This window comes from Oncorhynchus kisutch, linkage group LG14, assembly GCF_002021735.2.
Source record: "Oncorhynchus kisutch isolate 150728-3 linkage group LG14, Okis_V2, whole genome shotgun sequence".
Lineage (NCBI taxonomy): Eukaryota > Metazoa > Chordata > Actinopteri > Salmoniformes > Salmonidae > Oncorhynchus > Oncorhynchus kisutch.
In genome coordinates, this window is record NC_034187.2 from 30,246,172 (window position 1) to 30,264,549 (window position 18,378).

Here is an 18,378-nt window from a genome sequence, read left to right on the forward strand (position 1 = left end):
TGCCTGCTAAACTGGATTAGTAGTTATAACTAGTGATTATGATTGATTGTTTTTTCTAAGATAAGTTTAATGCTAGCTAGCCATTTACCTTGGCTTACTGCATTCGCGTAACAGGCAGTCTCCCTGTGGAGTGCAACGAGAGAGAGGCAGGTCGTTATTGCGTTGGACTAGTTAACTGTAAGGTTGCAAGATTGGATCCCCCGAGCTGACAATGTGAAAATCTGTCGTTCTGCCCCTGAACAAGGCAGTTAACCCACCTTTCCTAGGCTGTAATTGAAAATAAGAATGTGTTCTTAACTGACTTGCCTAGTTAAATAAAGGTATAAAAATAAATCGGCACCCAAAAATACAGATTTCCAATTGTTATGAAAACTTGAAATCGGCCCCAATTAATCGGCCATTCCGATTAATCGGTCAACCTCTTGTCTATACAGTCGGGCTCGGACCCAGGCCTCGTGTTCCAGCCTCCACACAGCAGCACATTTCCCTGCACCTGGAAATGGCTGTTTTCTGCTTGAAGGACATTAAAGAATTCCTCATAGTGATTCTGCTGGAGTAGTGTAAATAGCAAAGCGATACAGTTGCGGACAAATATATTGGCACCCTTGAACTTTTCTTTAATAATTCTGAAAAAAATCTCATCTTGTTTTTGGAGTGTCAAAATTGCAGAAGCAATTTTACCATTTTTATTTGGGAAAATAAGGGCAAACGGCAAGGACAAAACTAGTGGCTCCCTGGAGCTAGTACTGGTTGCACAGGCTTTTTTGGTCATTCTGTTATCAATTTGGTAACAGAATTATGAGATTTGCTCACTAACCAAATTTATATCAGTAAAATCAAAATAACTAACTGGTCGAGGTCTACCATTACTTGTTACTTACTTCATTATTCTCCCTCCTCATGAGGGAATGAAATTTGTTTTTTTGGTAACGGAATAACAAGCCACAATTTCTCCAACAGTAAATATAAGTGTTGATAGTTGCCAGGGGTCTTAACGTCAACATTGTTTTTTGATGTTTTAAGACTTTTCCTGGTGGATATTATCTAAGACACCTTTTCCATCGGTTAACCTCTCTAGGGTATGTGGGATGCTGGCGTCCCACCAGGCCAACATCCAGTGAGATTACAGAGCGCCAAATACAGAAATACTCATTTTATAAATACAGAAATACTAATTTTATAAATTCAGAAAAGATACAACTATTTTACATAGGTTTAAAGATGAACTTCTTGTGAATCCAACCACGTGTAAGATTTTTAAAATGCTTTACAGCGAAAGCATACCGTACGATTATTTGAGAACATAGCCCAGCAGACAAATCATTACAAACAGTAACCAGCCAACTAGAAGAGTTACACAAGTCAAAAAATAAAGCTAAAATGAATCACTTACCTTTGATGATCTATATATGTTTACAGAAGACATTCATTTATTCAATAAATGTTCCTTTTGTTCGATAAAGTCTCTCTTTATATCCGAAAACCTCAGTTTTGTTCGCGTGTTTTCTTCAGTAATCCACAGGCTCAAACGCAGTCACAACAGGCAGACAAACAATTTGGATTTTATCTGTAAAGTTCATAGAAACATGTCAAACGATGTTTATATTCAATCCTCAGGTTGTTTTTAGCCTAAATAATCGATAATATTTCAACCGGACAATAATGTCGTTAACAAGAAAGGCACTCCTTCAGTCGCGCGCATGAAAAAGCTCTGTGACACAGCAGGGTCCACTCATTGACTGCTCTTACTCCCTAATTTTTCAGAATACAAGCCTGAAACCATTTCGAAAGACTGACATCTAGTGGAATGCATAGGAACTGCAAGTTGAGTCTTAAGTCAATTGATACGGCATTGAATAGAAAACTACAACAAAAATCCTACTTCCTGAATGAATTCTTCTCAGGTTTTTGCCTGCCAAATCAGTTCTGTTATACTCACAGACATTATTTTAACAGTTTTGGAAACTAGAGTGTTTTCTATCCAAATCTATTAATTATATGCATATCCTATCTTCTGGGCCTGAGTAGAAGGCAGTTTAATTTGGGCGCGCATCCAAAAATCCAAATGCTGCCCCCTACCCTAGAGAAGTTAATACAGAAATCAAAGCCTTTACCTTTACCTAATATTTAAGATGGGTAAATGTTAGAAATGTATATCTACAGTGCATTCGGAAAGTGTTCAGGCCCTCTCCCTTTTTATACATTTTGTTAAGTTACAGCCTTATTCTAAAATGGGAACAATTATTCTCATCAATCTACATACAATACCTCATAATGACAAAGCGAAAACAGGTTTTTAGAAATGTTTCCACATTTTATTAAAAACTTAAAACATATTTCTTATTTAGACCCTTTGCTATGAGACATGAAATTGAGCTCAAGTGCATTCTGTTTCCATTATCATCCTTGATGTTTCTACAACTCGGTTGGAGTCCACTTGTGGTAAATTCAATTGATTGGACATGATTCGGAAAGGTACACACCTGTCTATATATGGTCCCACAGTCGACATTGGATGTGAGAGCAAACACCAAGCCATGATGGAAGCCCCCCCCCCCCCCCCCCGTAAAATGAACTTGACAGCCTACTTGGAGTTTGCCAAAATGCACCTAAAGTACTCTCAGACCATGAGAGACAAGATTCTCTGGTCTGATAAAACCAAGATTGAACTCTTTGGCCTGAATGCAAAGCGTCACGTCTGGAGGAATCATAGCACCATCATGACGGTGAAGCATGGTGGTGACAGCGTCATGCATTAGGGATGTTTTTCAGCGGCAGGGACTGGGAGACTCGTCAGGATCGAGAGAAAGATAAACGGAGTAAAGTACAGAGAGATCCTTGATTTTTTTTAAACTGCCCCAGAGCGCTCAGGACTTTGGCGAAGGTTCACCTTCCAACAAGAGAACAACCCTAAGCACACAGCCAAGACAACGCAGTAGTGGCTTCGGGACAAGTCTCTGAATGTACTTGAATGGCCCAGCCACAGCACGGACTTGAACCCGATCGAACATCTCTGGAGAGACCTGAAATAGCTATGCAGCGATGCTCCCCATCCAACCTGACAGAGCTTGAGAGAATCTGCAGAGAAGAATGGGAGAATCTCCCCAAATACAGGTGTGCCAAGCTTGTAGCGTTATACCCAAGAAGACTCCAGGCTGTAATCGCTGCCAAATGTGCTTCAACAAAGAGTAAAGGGTCTGCATACTTATGTAAATGTAATTTCTGATTATTATATTTTTTTTTACACATTTACACACATTCCTAAAAACCTGTTTTTGCTTTGTAATTATTATGGGGTATTGTGTGTAGATTTAGGGTGGAAAAAATATATAATTATTTTTAGAATAAGGCTGTAATGTAACAAAATGTGGAAGAAGTCAAGGGGTCTGAATACTTTCCAAATGCACTGTATACCTTTAATTTCCCAAAACTCTTAGCTTTCATTTTACACCCAATTTGATATGCTTCTGTGAACCTCAGATGTTGTTGCTCATTGGATCCTTTTCAATGGAAAGGCCCTACTGTTCTAGTGTTTCCCTATATTAAAGGCGTATGTTATGGTTTTCTGGGTAGCTGTGTTTTTGGTTGGATAGGTTTCTCAATTTCTTTCCTATGTTTCTGCACGCTACAGCAAACCCTTTCTCATTGTAAATGTTCTTAGGTTTTCTCCTTGAATCTTTTTCAATTTGATATGTTAAGCTGTTATGTCAAATATACTGTTCAGGCTTTCTTACTGTTAAGTGTATACCTTCACTATTGCAGGGAAACATTTTGTCCAGGAAATTTTTGGGGACATTTTCTTGGATTGGATATCATCCTTCCATCTATAGCATCCAGTTGATTGGGCTTTGATGCCTCATGGTTGAGTATTGCTCTGTTCAAGTAGGCTGTGATTTTGCTGTGATCTGATAGGGGTGTCAGTGGACTGACTGTGAACCCCCTGAGAGATTCTGGGTTGAGGTCTGATAAAGTAGACTGTAGTACTGCTGCCAAGGGATGAACTGTAGGTGTACCTAGTACTGCCATAGGAGTCCCCTCAAAGAATAGCTTTCACTATGTACATAGCCAGTGTGCGACAGAGCTGCAGGAGTTGTGACCAATTCTGTGGGGTTAGGTTGTTGTAGTTGTGTCTAGGGGGGAGTATGGGGAATGGAATGCTGTCCCTTTCAGGTAGGTGTTTGTCCCCCCTGTGTGCTGAGGGTGTCAGTTTTTCTTTTCCAGTTCTGGCTTTTAGTTCACCACAGACTAGTACAAGGTCCCTGGGCCCGGAAATTGTTGCGCTCCCCCTCTAGAATAGAGAAATGGATTCATTGAAGTATGGGGATTCTATAGGTAGCAAACAGGAGGACATTTTTCTCTGTTGAGATCATTTCCTTATTTATTTCTAGCCAGACGTAAAATGCTCCTGTTTTTTTAATTTAATTTAAGTGTGTTCGGTCTCTCTCTCTTTTTGGCTCTCTCTGGCTCTGTGTGTGGCTTCCCTGCTGCATGACACTGATTTGCATTGAATGGGGTGGCCCCTGGAGCGATAGCCAGAATGATGAATGATTGAAAGGCAAGCAGGCAGAGAGGGAGAGTGAGCGAGCAAGGCAGGCAGGCGGGGCCCACTGGACCATGTGACCTGCTGTCAGGGTACTGGGTTCATTCAGTGGCTGCAGTGGTGGCTGAGTCCTGGCGGTATCCCAGCTTTTCCACAGCCCACAGTAGCGACGTCTGAGAGTGCAGAGGCTTGGTCTAGGTTTGTGATCACAGTTTGAAATGATCTCAATGTGGTCTACTCTGCTTCAGTGGACAGGCCTGCTCTCAGTCAGTTTCCCTCAGAGCTTTGTCTCTACCAAATATGACAGTCCCAGCCACCACCAGAGAGGACTGGAGATAATACATTTGATTCCAACTAGAGGTCGACCGATTTATGATTTTTCAACGCCGATACCGATTATTAGAGGACCAAAAAAAGCCGATACCGATTAATCGGCCTATTTTATAAAAATAAATAAAGGATTTTTTTTGTAATAATGACAATTACAACAATACTGAATGAACACTTATTTTTAACTTAATATAATACATCAATAAAATCAATTTAGCCTCAAGTAAATAATGAAACATGGTCAATTTTGTTTAAATAATGCAAAAACAAAGTGTTGGAGAAGAAAGTAAAAGTGCAATATGTGCTATGTAAGAAAGCTAACGTTTCAGTTCCTTGCTCAGAACATGAGAACATATGAAAGCTGGTGGTTCCTTTTAACATGAGTCTTCAATATTCCCAGGTAAGAAGTTTTAGGTTGTAGTAATAGGACTATTTCCCTCTATACGATTTGTATTTCATTAACCTTTGACTCCTGGATGTTCTTATAGGCACTTTAGTATTGCCAGTGTAACAGTATAGCTTCCATCCCTCTCCTCACTCCTCCCTGGGCTCGAACCAGCAACACAACGACAACAGCCACTATCGAAGCAGCGTTACCCATGCAGAGCAAGGGGAACAACTACTAGAAGGCTCAGAGCGAGTGACGTTTGAAACACTATTAGCACGCGCTAACTAGCTAGCCATTTCACTTCGGTTACACCAGCCTCATCTCGGTAGTTGATAGGCTTGAAGTCATAAACAGCGCAATGCTTGACGCACAACAAAGAGCTGCTGGCAAAACGCACGAAAGTGCTGTTTGAATGAATATTTACGTGCCTGCTTCTGCCTACCACCGCTCAGTCAGATACTTATATGCAACGCAGGACATGCTAGATGATATCTAGTAATATCATCAACCATGTGTAGTTAACTAGTGATTTATGATTGATTGTTTTTTATAAGATAAGTTGCTAGCTAGCATTAAACTTACCTTGGCTTGCTGCATTCGCGTAACAGGCAGTCTCCTTGTGGAGTGCAACTAGAGAGAGGCAGGTCGTTATTGGGCTGGACTAGTTAACTGTGAGGTTGCAATATTGGATCCCCTGAGCTGACAATGTGAAAATCTGTCATTCTGCCCCTGAACAAGGCAGTTAACCCACCCATCCTAGGCCGTCATTGAAAATAAGAATGTGTTCTTAACTGACTTGCCTAGTTAAATAAAGGTAGAAAAAAAAAATCGGCGCCCAAAAATACTGATTTCCGATTGTTTTGGAAACTTTAAATCGGCCCTAATTAATCGGCAATTCCGATTAATCGGCCGACCTCTAATTCCAACACTGTTTCCAATGAATATTGCTTCACTCATAACGATTTGTAAACAATTCAATGGATGTGAAAGGGACCTATCAGGCTGGCTTATTGTGGGATGTGCAGTATTAGGCCCAGGGCTCCTTCAGATGGGACTAACTCCCAGCCTGTCAATATCCACTCTGCTTCCTGTTGTTGTCTCAGTCGGAAACTGATGGCCCGTGGAAGGGGATTTCTGCAGGCCCTTCCACTGGTCACAGGACTTTGTCATTCGTTTAGAAGTGGTTTCCCCTGTGGTGGAGTCGGAGGTTCTGACTAGATCCTCGTGTTGGAGTGATGCTGAACTGGAGTAGTATCCACCACAACTATTTTCCACTGTCTGAACAGACCAACTTGTTTTCACTGAGTTGCACGGATGTTCACTGGTGGGTTAACGGTATTGTCCAGATGAGGCTAAGCTTTACTCTTCCTTTGACACTAATAGGTAACTGGTGAAAAGACGGCCCCAGAACATTTGGGGACAGAGCTGTGTCTCTCCCTATCACAACCCTGGACACACCAACCTGTACACCAACATGACCGATGTGGCGATAGTGAAGGAGGGATGGCTGCACAAAAGAGGTGAGTGTGTTTGGACCATTTCCCTGCATCAACAGATGCTTTACTCTTTATTTAGATACACACACACACACACTCCTCAAAGCTGAAGCTATAGCTCCCCCCACACAGGGTAAAAGGGAATCTTCCAGCACAGAGTGGGATCAGGGGTGTGGTCCCAGGGACACAGGCTCAGGAGACAGACAGGGGAACATGTCACTAGGGGCCAGATTCAGACTCAGCAAATGTATGCCTTTCCTACGCACGCCTTTCCTATGTACTTCTCTGGGGTCGGTATTTAGACTTACCTTATGCAGGTGTGTAACGGGCTTTGCAGGTGTGGTTCCCTTGCGCTTGCTGAATACATTTAATTCAACTGCTGAAAACCCTCCCACTTGCTGGCCAACAGATTTTTTTTCGTGGAGTTTTCATTCAATAGGGTTCTCAGTACATTTATCTAATGTCATCCCATTACATTTAGTGTACCTCCTATTTTAATTAGAATTTTCTCGACAGACTATATTGAGAGAACTGTTCAGAATATTAGCGGTCAATTAAATAAAGCCATGTAAATACACATGTTCTTCTTTTTAGCACTGCGTGTTAGATCTAAAAATACTCTAATCTTGTATATTATTTAGGGTTAGGAAAGTATTTTTTTATTTATTTATTTGGAGAGCCTTTATGCACAAAATATATTAGAATCAAAAATACAGTTGGATTCATCCTGAAAGTTGACATATTCAATTGTTCAATCCATGTAATATTGGAAGGTGAGAAAAGTGTACAATAGGGGTTATAGTGGTCTTTTAATCTACCCTCATAATTCTCACTTATCATGGAACTGGGACAACGGTCCAGTTGTCGTGAACTGTGCTCCAGGTTTAAACTCTGCCATGTATGGTCTGGCTTTCATAGTGCACGGAGAATAGTGTTATTTCTAGCGGGGGAAATAAAGTAGATGTGGTTCCACTTGGAACCGACAGGTTGTTCCACCTTATTTATGATGTCATTGCACGTGAAGGTGGTAGAGTTACGAGGGAATTAAGTCAAGGTCAGAATACGCCGTATCTGTAGACACACCTCTGCCACATCTTCATTTCTTTGATCTCCACCCCAAACGAATAGGGGGTGAATAGCGTGCTATTCGCAAGCTTAAATTCAAAGTCAGAATACGCATAGAGATAAAAGTACATCAAAAGGGAATTCATGGCCATTTACATACGCTTAACTCGGGTCGGAATTCCCCCCTAGGAGAGGAGAGTCCCAGAGGCTGTAAGCCAGGGAACAGCATGCTACGCAGTATGCTCTCCCTAAGGCCTCAGCAGGAACACAACAGGGCCCTGTGTCGTAACATAGTCACCCGAGGCAAGCTTCGCAGGCTGACCCAGGCCCATGCACACTGATGCAACCACTGACAATGCATCCCTGGGGTGGAGAGAGCAACACTAGGTACTACTGACTTGTAGTTTCAGTACTACTGCCTTCTCGTTTACATAAAACACCAAGGTAATCAATATCTGACACCCTTGGATTCTTGGGACATGGCCAGAGGTTGAGGAACACAGATCAGTCTGATGCCTTCAGATGTAAGAGATGTTGTCTGGATGACCAGAGGCAATATATGAAAAACCAAACGAGACAAATAACAAGGAAAGATTAAACAGCATTTGCCTTGTTGGAAGTATATGGACCAAAGTTCATAATTTAGAAGAGTTCTGATTTAATAACAAATGTTAGCTAAAGAGGATCTTTCTAAGGGTGTCTAGTTCTTCTGACGGGGTCAAATTTTTTTTTACATCGTGCATGTGATTTTAACATCTTTACCTCACTGACACACTTGGTAAGTTGGCATTACAGTATGTCTATTTCTGCTATTCCTTGCCAGAGTGATAAGGAAGCGGGGAGGTTTCTGAAAGATTGCCAGCGTAAAATGTCAAATAGTGACAGGTGAGGGGAAAAACAAACTCCTTGAGCTAAAGTCACATCTTAACCTTGAATTATTGAAGAACAAAGAAAATATACAAATAAACAAACCTTCAGGAATAGGGAGTTGGCATGCTGTCATACCCTAGCAGCTGTGCCCGGTGAAATGTCACCCAGAGCAACTCTGTTTTGATTGGAGGGCGTCTGCCTGCTTGCTGCCCGTTACTTGACAGAACGGATTTTAATGTCACGTCACTGTCACCCCGTCTCTGCCCCAGTGCCACAGCACAGAAGTTGAGTATGCAGTAACGAGCTTCTGCTGGCCATCACCATTAGCCAGCCGCCCTTATTCTGTGAACCTTTTAGTTTGATCTGACTCTCTAACCCTACCACTACCATGTCTTATGATAGCACTGTTTAATATTGTGGACTGCAGTCACAGGACAATGCAGGACTGATGTCTACAACTCATTACAGTATATGTTTGATGGCACGTGATTGAGGCAGGCTTCTGCAGCATTCTGAAGGAACTTCCAGGTAGGTGGCAGTGCTGTTGACTGTGGCTTGCCCAGTGTCCCAGAAATGCCCCTTTAATGACGTGCTATCGCGACTGCGTTCTATGCTCCAGACACGCCACGGAGTGGAGCAGCTCAGGTCTAGCCTGGCTGGGAACTGAGAACATCCATACCACCCTTAACCCTCCTAACCCTGATTCCTGTTTGATTCATCATTTGGGCACGTGACTGTAAGACAGTTTTGTAGTTCCCTTTTGCTGCCAGACAATGGCAGAGTAAAGAAAGTAAACTCCAGCCAGTCGAAGCCACAGAACAGCCAGTGTGTTCTGTTCTGTATCTTTGTTCCAGTTAGGCCCAGCTCAGTCGGGTGATGCCCAACATGAGACCACACCTTTCCACTCCATCAGCCTTCCCACTACATCATTGACATATGTCATTATTTAGCATTTTTAGTCTGACAATCATTTCAGTTGTCATTCATCTGACAATTGATGATTCCCATTGATAAACCACTGGCTCCATCCAGGATTTTGGGACACAATCTCAATGTGGCCATAACCTAATCTGTTAATCAAGGGGCCCTTGAGTCAAATTTGGCCCGCGAGTGGTTTTATTTAGCAAAAAAAAATATTTTGGGTTGGTGAATTTTCATTGTTGGACATAAGACTGTAAAAATACCAGGAAACCAGCTCCAAGTGATTTTTAATTTTGGAAATCTATTCCCAAATATTTCCACACATAATAGAGATGTATGTGATCTCGTACAAATGGTTCATTTGATTTTTATAGTGCTGTTCTACCAACTGAGGTACTCAACACGCTTTACAAAGTGGTGGGAAACTCCCCTCATCCACCAGCAATGTGTAGCACCCACCTCAGTGATGCACGGTGACCATTTTTGTGCCAGAACGCTCACCACACATCAGGTGGAGAGGTGAGGAGTGATATATGCCAATTAGGAATGAGGGGGGATGATTATCTAGCCATGTTCGGGGAATTTAGCTACTCCTACAATAATTGCAATGAGATTTTGAATGACCATAGAGGGTCAGGACAACAGTTTTAACGTCCCATCCGGAAGACTGCACCCTACTCAGGGCAATGTCCCCAAATGTAATTAAGGTTTGAAATTATTTTGTAAAAATATTTGTTTTACGTTCCAGACCCCCGACCATCCGCTCAAGAAAAAAAATGGCCCACGGCTGAATCTAGTTGATGATCCCTGCTGTAAATGTTTTGGATCTCCTTGACACCTACCACACAGTTTACATTATACCTCTAGTGGTGGCTACATTCAAGGGCTCTTCTAAAGCCTATTTGTCTAAAGTTTCCATCAAAGGTGGAGTGCACCATCCAACATCAGAGGCAGATTGTAGGTTCTCTAGATTCCATGTGAGCGCCGTGGCCAATAACTCAGTGAAGTGTAACAGAACTGTGCTCGTTATCCCTCTCTCTTCCAGGCAGCCCTTGTTCATTGGACTCATTTGCTCCCTGACAAGTATAAAGAGCTGACCCCCTCGTTAGGCTAACGAAGGCCACAACAACTGTTGAATTTGGGTAGCACGCTCAGCTGGCTTAGAGGCGAGAGCAGAGGGAGGGAGCGAGTAAGCAGAGAGGAGAAGAAAGAGAGCTCCAGCACACAGGTTTTTATGATGTTCCCAGAACATCATCACTGTGTGCAGTCCGTTACTCTCTTACCCAGGCTGCCTCAGAAGCGGGGTGTTCGGTTTATTCTCTGTATCACACTGACTGGGTTGATGCTTATTGGATGTGATCCCATGGAGTAAATCAATGCTGGACACCTGCGAGTCACAACACCATTATCCCAGAAACACTAGACCCACTCCAATTTGCATACCGCATCAACAGATCCACAGATGACGCAGTTTTCTATTGCACTCCACACTGCCCTTTCGCACTTGGACAAAAGGAACACCTATGTGAGAATGCTATTCTTTAACGACAGCTCAGCTTTCAACACCATAGTGCCCTCAAAGGTCATCACTAAACAATGGACCCTGGGACTAAACACCTCCTTCTGCATCTGGAGCATGGACTTCCTGACGGACCGCTCCAAGGTGGTAAGGGATAGGTAACAGCACATCTGCCACGCTGATCCTCAACACGGGGGCCCCTCAGGGGTGCATGCTCAGTCCCTTCCTGTACTCACTGTTCACTCACGACTGCACGGCCAAGCACGACTCCAACACCATCCTTAAGTTTGCTGATGACACGAGTGGTAGGCCTGATCACTGACAAGGATGAGACAGCCTATGAGGAGGTCAGAGACCTGACCGTGTGGTGCAAGGACAACAACCTCTCCCTCAATGTGATCAAGACAAAGGAGATGATTGTGGACTACAGGAAAAGGAGGACCGCGCATGCCCCCATTCTAATAGATGGGGCTGTATTTTGAGCAGGTTGAGAGCTTCAAGTTCCTTGGTGTCCACATCGCCAACAAACTATCATGGTCTAAACACACCAAGACAGTCGTGAAGAGGGCACGACAAAACATATTCCCCCATAGGATACTGAAAAGATTTGGCATGGGTCCTCCGCTCCTCATAAGGTTCAACAGCTGCAATATTGAGAACATGGTTGCATCACTGCCTGGTATGGCAACTGCTCTGCCTCCGACCGCAAGGCATTACAGAGGGTAGTTTGTACGGCCCAGTACATCACCGGGGCCAAGCTTCCTGCCATCCAGGACCTCTATAACAGGCGGTGGCAGAGTAAGGCCCTAAAAATGGTCAGACTCCAGCCACCCTAGTCATAGACTGTCCCCTCTGCTACCGCATGGCAAGCGGTACTGTAGTACCAAGTCTAGGTCCAAGAAGCTTCTAAACAGCTTCTACCCCCAAGCCATAAGACTCCCGAATAGCTAATCAAAGGTCTACCCAGACTATTTGCATTGCCTCCCCCCCCTACCATGCTGCAGCTACTCTCTGTTTATTATCTATGCATAGTCGCTTTAATAGCTCTACCTTACTGTACATATTACCTCAACACCGGTGCCCCCGCAAATTGACTCTGTACCGGTACCCCCTGTGTATAAAGCCCCATTATTGTTATTTACTGCTGCTCTTCAATTAGTTGTTATTCATATCTCTTTCTTTAAAAAAAAAAAAATGTTTTTAGATATTTTCTTAACTGCATTGTTGGGTAAGGGCTTGTAAGTAAGCAGTTCACTGTAAGGTCTACTCCCCAGCTAGCACAGTGGATCTAGGCCGATTCCGGCTGAGGGTAGGGGCACTCTGCTGTAGGTCAGACTCGGCCGACGTCATGTAGCCAGAGTCTGGGCCGCCTTCGGCAGTATTACTTATGGCTAGGATTCTGGGACTGAGATATGGCCCAAATGTATTATTTTGGTCTCGGGCCGATTGGGGCTACTCTCTGGCAGATGATTACACTGGCTGCTTTATGTAATTAACTTTTCAGAATTTCATTTAAAAAAAATCCTCATTGTTTCTGTGATCAGAAAATACAATTAACATTTTAAAGAAATTCTTTAATAGTCCTGTGTAGTATTTTGATATGAATGAAAAACTTTATGGATGGAGCCTGCCGAGTGGCGCAGCGGTCTAAGACAATGCATCGCAGTGCAAACTGCGTTTCTACATATGCTGGTTTGAGACCTGTGCTGTCTGCTGCCGGGAGACCAATGAGGCAACGCGCAATTGGCCCAGCGTCATCCGAGTTAGTGGAGGGTTTGGCCGGCCGGGATGTCCTTGTCCAATCGCGCTGTAGCAATTCCTGTAGTGGGCTAGGCGCATGCACACTGACACGGTCACCATGGTATTTTCTCTGACACAAAATGTTTTTTTGTGGATGGGTATAATTTGTATGTGTAATATTTAAAATGACTACATTTATTTACATTTGCATCGGGCCACGTCTGGGGGGATTCTGGTAAGATGCCGACAAATTCTGCAGAATTTCGGTAGACGGAAACGGCCGCTTCTGGGCTGATTCCTCATCGCTAGCTGGGACAAGTTGTATTTGAAGCATGTGACAAATCAAATTTGATTTGATCTAGCCAGCTTTCTAGCATAGTAGCTAATAGCTAGCTAACACCACAGATGAAGGTGTTAGTTAACGTAATCTTTGCTAACAGGTATCTGATTATCTAGCTTGCTTATTGCATGCATGTCCGGGCATGTCGACACAAGCCTTATTATTAATGACTTAACTAATCTAATATTTGACACAGAAGTTTGATTTTGGTCACTGTCAGTTCATCCATTTCTCAATACTGTACATTCATGTTGAAGTGAGCTAGCTTGCTGCCTGCTGCTACTGCAGATTTTTTTTCCCTACTCCCCAGCTAGACATTCCTCGGCATTGAGCAGTGTTTGTGGCTCGGGCGGTGAGAGGTAGCTGGCATAGCAGCAGCTTTGCTATGTAAAGGGACTATCGGCTAAGCCGATAGAGAAGGGCCGATAGACTAGAAGAGGCCGATATCGGCCCGATACATCGGTTCAGGCATATTATCGGTCGTTTTGTTATGTGGGTATGTATGTACAGTCGTGGTCAAATGTTTTGAATGACGCAAACATTAATTTCCACAAAGTCTGCTGCCTCAGTTTGTATGAAGGCAATTTGCATATACTCCAGAATGTTATGAAGAGTAACCAGATGAATTGCAATTAATTGCAAAGTCCCTCTTTGCCATGCAAATAAACTGAATCCCCCAAAAACATTTTCCACTGCATTTCAGCCTTGCCACAAAAGGACCAGCTTGACATGTCAGGGATTTTCTCGTTAACACAGGTGTGAGTGTTGACGAGGACAAGGCTGGAGATCACTCTGTCATGCTGATTGAGTTCGAATAACAGACTGGAAGCTTCAAATGGAGGGTGGTGCTTGGAATCATTGTTCTTCCTCTGTCAGCCATGGTTACCTTCAAGGAAACACGTGCTGTCTTCATTGCTTTGGACAAAAAGGGCTTCACAGGCAAGGATATTGTTGCCAGTAAGATTGCACCTAAATCAACCATTTATCGGATCATCAAGAACTTCAAGGAGAGCGGTTCAATTGTTGTGAAGGGCTTCAGGGCGCCCAGGAAAGGGCGCCAGGACCGTCCTCCTAAAGTTGATTCACCTGCGGGATCGGGGCACCATCAGTACAGAGCTTGCTTAGGAATGGCAGCAGGCAGGTGTGAGTGCATCTGCACGCTCAGTGAGGCGAAGACTTTTGGAAGATGGCCTGGTGTCAAGAAGGGCAGCAAAGAAGCCACTTCTCTCCAGGAAAAACATCAGGGACAGACTGATATTCTGTAAAGGTACAGGGATTAGACTGCTGAGGTCTGGGGTAAAGTAATTTTCTCTGAATCCTCTTTGCGATTGTTTTGGGCATCTGGAAAAAAGCTTGTTCTGAGAAGACAAGGTGAGCACTACCATCAGTCCTGTGTCATGCCAACAGTAAAGCATCCTGTGACCATTCATGTGGGGTTGCTTCTCAGCTAAGGGAGTGGGCTCACTCACAATTTTGCCTAAGAACACAGCCATGAATAAAGAATGGTACCAACACATCCTCCGAGAGAAACTTCTCCCAACCATCCAGGAACAGTCTGGTGACGAACAATGCCTTTTCCAACATGATGAAGCACCTTGCCATAAGGAAAAGGTGATAACTAAGTGGCTCAGGAAACAAATTGTCAATATTTTGGGTCCATGGTCAGTAAACTCCCCAGACCTTAATCCCATTGAGAACTTGTGGTCAATCCTCAAGAGGTGGGTGGACAAACAAAACCCCACAAATTCTAACAAACTCCAAGCATTGATTATGCAAGAATGGGCTGCCATCAGTCAAGATGTGGCCCAGAAGTTAATTGACAGCATGCCAGGGCAGATTGCAGATGTCTTGAAAAAGAAGGGTCAACACTGCAAGTATTGGCTCTTTGCATCAACATCATGTAATTAATAAAAGCCTTTGACACTTATGAAATGCTTGTAATTATACTTCAGTATTCCATATTAATATCTGACCAATATCTAAAGACAATGAAGCAGCAAACTTTGTGAAATGTAATATTTGTGTCATTCTCAACTTTTGGCCACGACTTTATGTAAGCATGCATGCACGTTTTTGAGTACCTAATATGGTTGCTTCTCATACAACCACACACCATTTAGAAACTTGTTTTTACACATCTTTCAAGATATATTTTCTCAGTATCAAAGCAGTAAAAGGGAACTGGGTGTGTTCTGTTTTTGCTTTTCAAAGGAACCGACCCAACTGATTAACTCTGTCTCATGACACTGCAATGCTGATCACCCCAGGACTTTGTCTGGCTGCCAGCTTTACCGACAGGCTCGCCTCGCCTCCTTCACACACACCCTTCATTAGGTTACAGCCTGCCATAGGCCACACACTGGTCCTGCTCATACACACACACCACCTCACTATAGCAGCAGGGGCTGCCCCAGGGCCATTATGCCCTGTCCACACTCACGCCACCCAGCTAGCTAAAATTGTACCAGTAACCAAACTTTAAACGCCAGAAGCAGAGTCAGGGGCAGCAGCAGAGGGTCGCTCCCCAGGAGGGGAGTGCTCTGCCTGGTGTCTGGGTGTCAGCAGGGCCCCCTGCTCTGGTAATGGGAAGCAGCCTCCTGCTAAATGTGGTGGAGATAAGTACATTGTCTGGGTACAGCTGTCGACAGGCAGGCTGGATGGTAGGGGAACAGGAGGCCAGGGAGAGCCACCTCCGTCACTTGTCTCCGCTCGCAGTGAGCCCGCTGTGTGCTTACTTTTCTGTGCAACATCCTCCTGCTCCACAACTGTGGCTCCTGGCTGTGCTCCCCCTACCCCTCTCTCTCGCTGTATTTGTCACTTACTTTCTTTATTCCATTCTCTCTGTCCCCCTTTTCTCTCTTTACCCCATATCCTGCTTCCTACTCCCACTCTCTTCCTCCTCTCCCTCTTTCTTAATCCTCTCATTTCTTCTCTGCCTCTGCCAGTCGCCCCCCCCCCCCCCCCCCCACAACCTCCTCGCCCTCTCTCCCTTCTCCAGCTCCTCCCTCCCCTTTGCCAGGATAATGACCCTGCTGACAACACAGAGCCGAGGCGGAAGCTGCTTCTGACTGGTGTGGCGCTCCCAGTCTGACATCAATCACATCACTGGCTCTCCCCGGCAGCTGGGACAGCGAGAGAGGTGGAGTGTGGACAGGCAGGGCTGCTCAGCTGTCCATAGAGCCTGACTCTGACTATGTTCAGGCTGCTGTCACGTTCATCAGACCATCATCATGATACACACCCAGATTACACGTAGTGCCTCATCTGGCTCAGGGACAACTTGTCATTATGGATCACAGACAGATATACCCTAACAAATGTATTTGAATTGGCCTTACCTCTCCTTAAGGTAGAAATGTAATGTCCCCCTTTTATTATACATGATTGTATCATTTAAGAGTGATGGACTGTTCCCTGGTCATTTAAAGTTAATTGGCACTCATTTGAACTGAATGTGTGTTTATTTGTTTGTCATGCAGTAACCCAGTTAACTAATCCATGGTCGGCTTGTTTACCAAAAGGAGGGGCCAAATTTCACCCACAGAAAAGCAGGGTGTACTTCCCACAGTGTGTCTATGGTAATAAGCAGGTGTCATTTGCTGTGGAGAAGAAGTGAGGGCTTTCTTACGAGCGTGAGAAAGAGGGGCAGACTCCGCACCCCCTCCCCGTGTCCCCCCTTTTTTCCTGTAGCAGCAGCAGCCGCAGCAGCAGAGCGGGAGGGGGAGATGAAGAGAGGGCTGCAGTGGAGGCTGAGGCGGCCCTTCCCTGTGACCTGTTGAGGCTGCTGCCAAAGCCCCGGCAGTGCAGTCCCATCCAGCTGCATGGGAGAAAGAGATGGGCCAACAAAAGAAGAGGGGGACAGCAGGAAGAAAAGAAAGAATGAAGGAGCCCAAACTCCTGGGCGGTTTAGCCTGGCATGTGAGCGGGCCTGTTGTGAGCCTTGTCTGCCTTATATGGTCATGGGGAGAGGGGCTGCCCAGAGGCCCTGAGTCCCGGGGCTGGCTGGGATGAGGATGGGAGCAGTATTGGGGTGGTGGTACAGAGTGGTGACCCTTCCATCAGGGAGCCCCTTCTCCTCTGGAGCGGCACAGAGGCTCATTGAGATGCAGGGCGCAGGGCTGTAGGCTGCAGCTGCAGTCTACAGGCAGGGCCCAGCAGAAAAGGGCTGAAGGGATGGAGGGGGTGACTGAGGAATAACCAACAAAAGAGACACACACACCCCTCTCCCCCTGCTTTGGCGTTTGAATTCCTTAATCCGCAACCCTTCTCCTCCCGATGTGCTTTACAACTGCGGTTCCCAACCTTTTCCATTCCGGGGACAACCAAATCACTGTCAAAAGCTTTTCAGGACCACCATTCGCGGAGATGCAGATTTTAGTTTTTTACCTTTATCTTGGCTGTCAAATTATCCATTTTAGCAGTGACTAACAAATGAAAGGTTTATCATTATTAACAATTGGCATTGTGGAAAGTAATGTAAAATGTATTAAATACCATTAATACTCCCAACTGTTACTAATTTTGGAAGATTTTTATTTTATATATATATTTTTTTCTATAAATGATTTTTTTTTTTTAATTAAATCTATAGATATAATGTGTGGACCACCTGCAGACCACAGGTTGAAAACCACAGCTCTACACTTACACTCACACAGTTACCACTGACTCCCTCCTTCTCTCTCATCCCCAAACTATGAATGGACGGCCAGGCAGGGACAAAACCACCACAGCAGCCCCCTCAGGAAGTCCAACCACTGGGTGTGGGCACTGTGCTGAGAGGGGCTTGTTTTGTCTGACCTCTTCTCCCCTTTCTTAACATTTATTTTCCACTCTCATTCCTCCTTCTCTCTCTCTCTCTCTGTGTCTGTGTCTCTCTTTCTGTGTCTGTACTCTATGTGCCTGTGATGCCAGACAGATCACAGGGGTTGGCCTCTCCTTTGCAGTGTGATGAATGTTGCATGATGTGTTTATTAAAGAGCTAGCTGTGGCAGCCGGGACCTCACATTCCTGCCGTTGTCACGTAGAGACAGAGCGAACATGACGCTTCTCAGACTCGCAAGCTAACCTCTGACACTCTATACAGCATGCTCTCCCTTTTACATTTTTCCCTTAATCTTCTTTTCAATGACACACTGACTGCCTGGGCCTCTTAAGCTAAGCTGACTT

General features: G+C 44.4%; 1 protein-coding gene across 2 annotated transcripts in view; it reads left to right on the forward strand.

The window, feature by feature from the left end:
* The window catches only part of LOC109903998 (RAC-alpha serine/threonine-protein kinase), a 41,042-nt gene that overhangs the window by 3,545 nt on the left and 19,119 nt on the right, over positions 1-18,378 (forward strand). Inside the window, exons 2-3 of one of the 2 annotated variants that reach the window (XM_031788221.1) lie at positions 6,642-6,778; positions 15,421-17,127. Coding sequence is in view for 1 of the 2 variants with exons in the window: in XM_020501052.2 (XP_020356641.1) it covers positions 6,733-6,778 (46 nt within the window). In the remaining variant the exon portion in view is untranslated. The remainder of the gene's footprint in view (positions 1-6,641; positions 6,779-15,420; positions 17,128-18,378) is intronic. The other variant, XM_020501052.2, reaches the window with a different exon arrangement.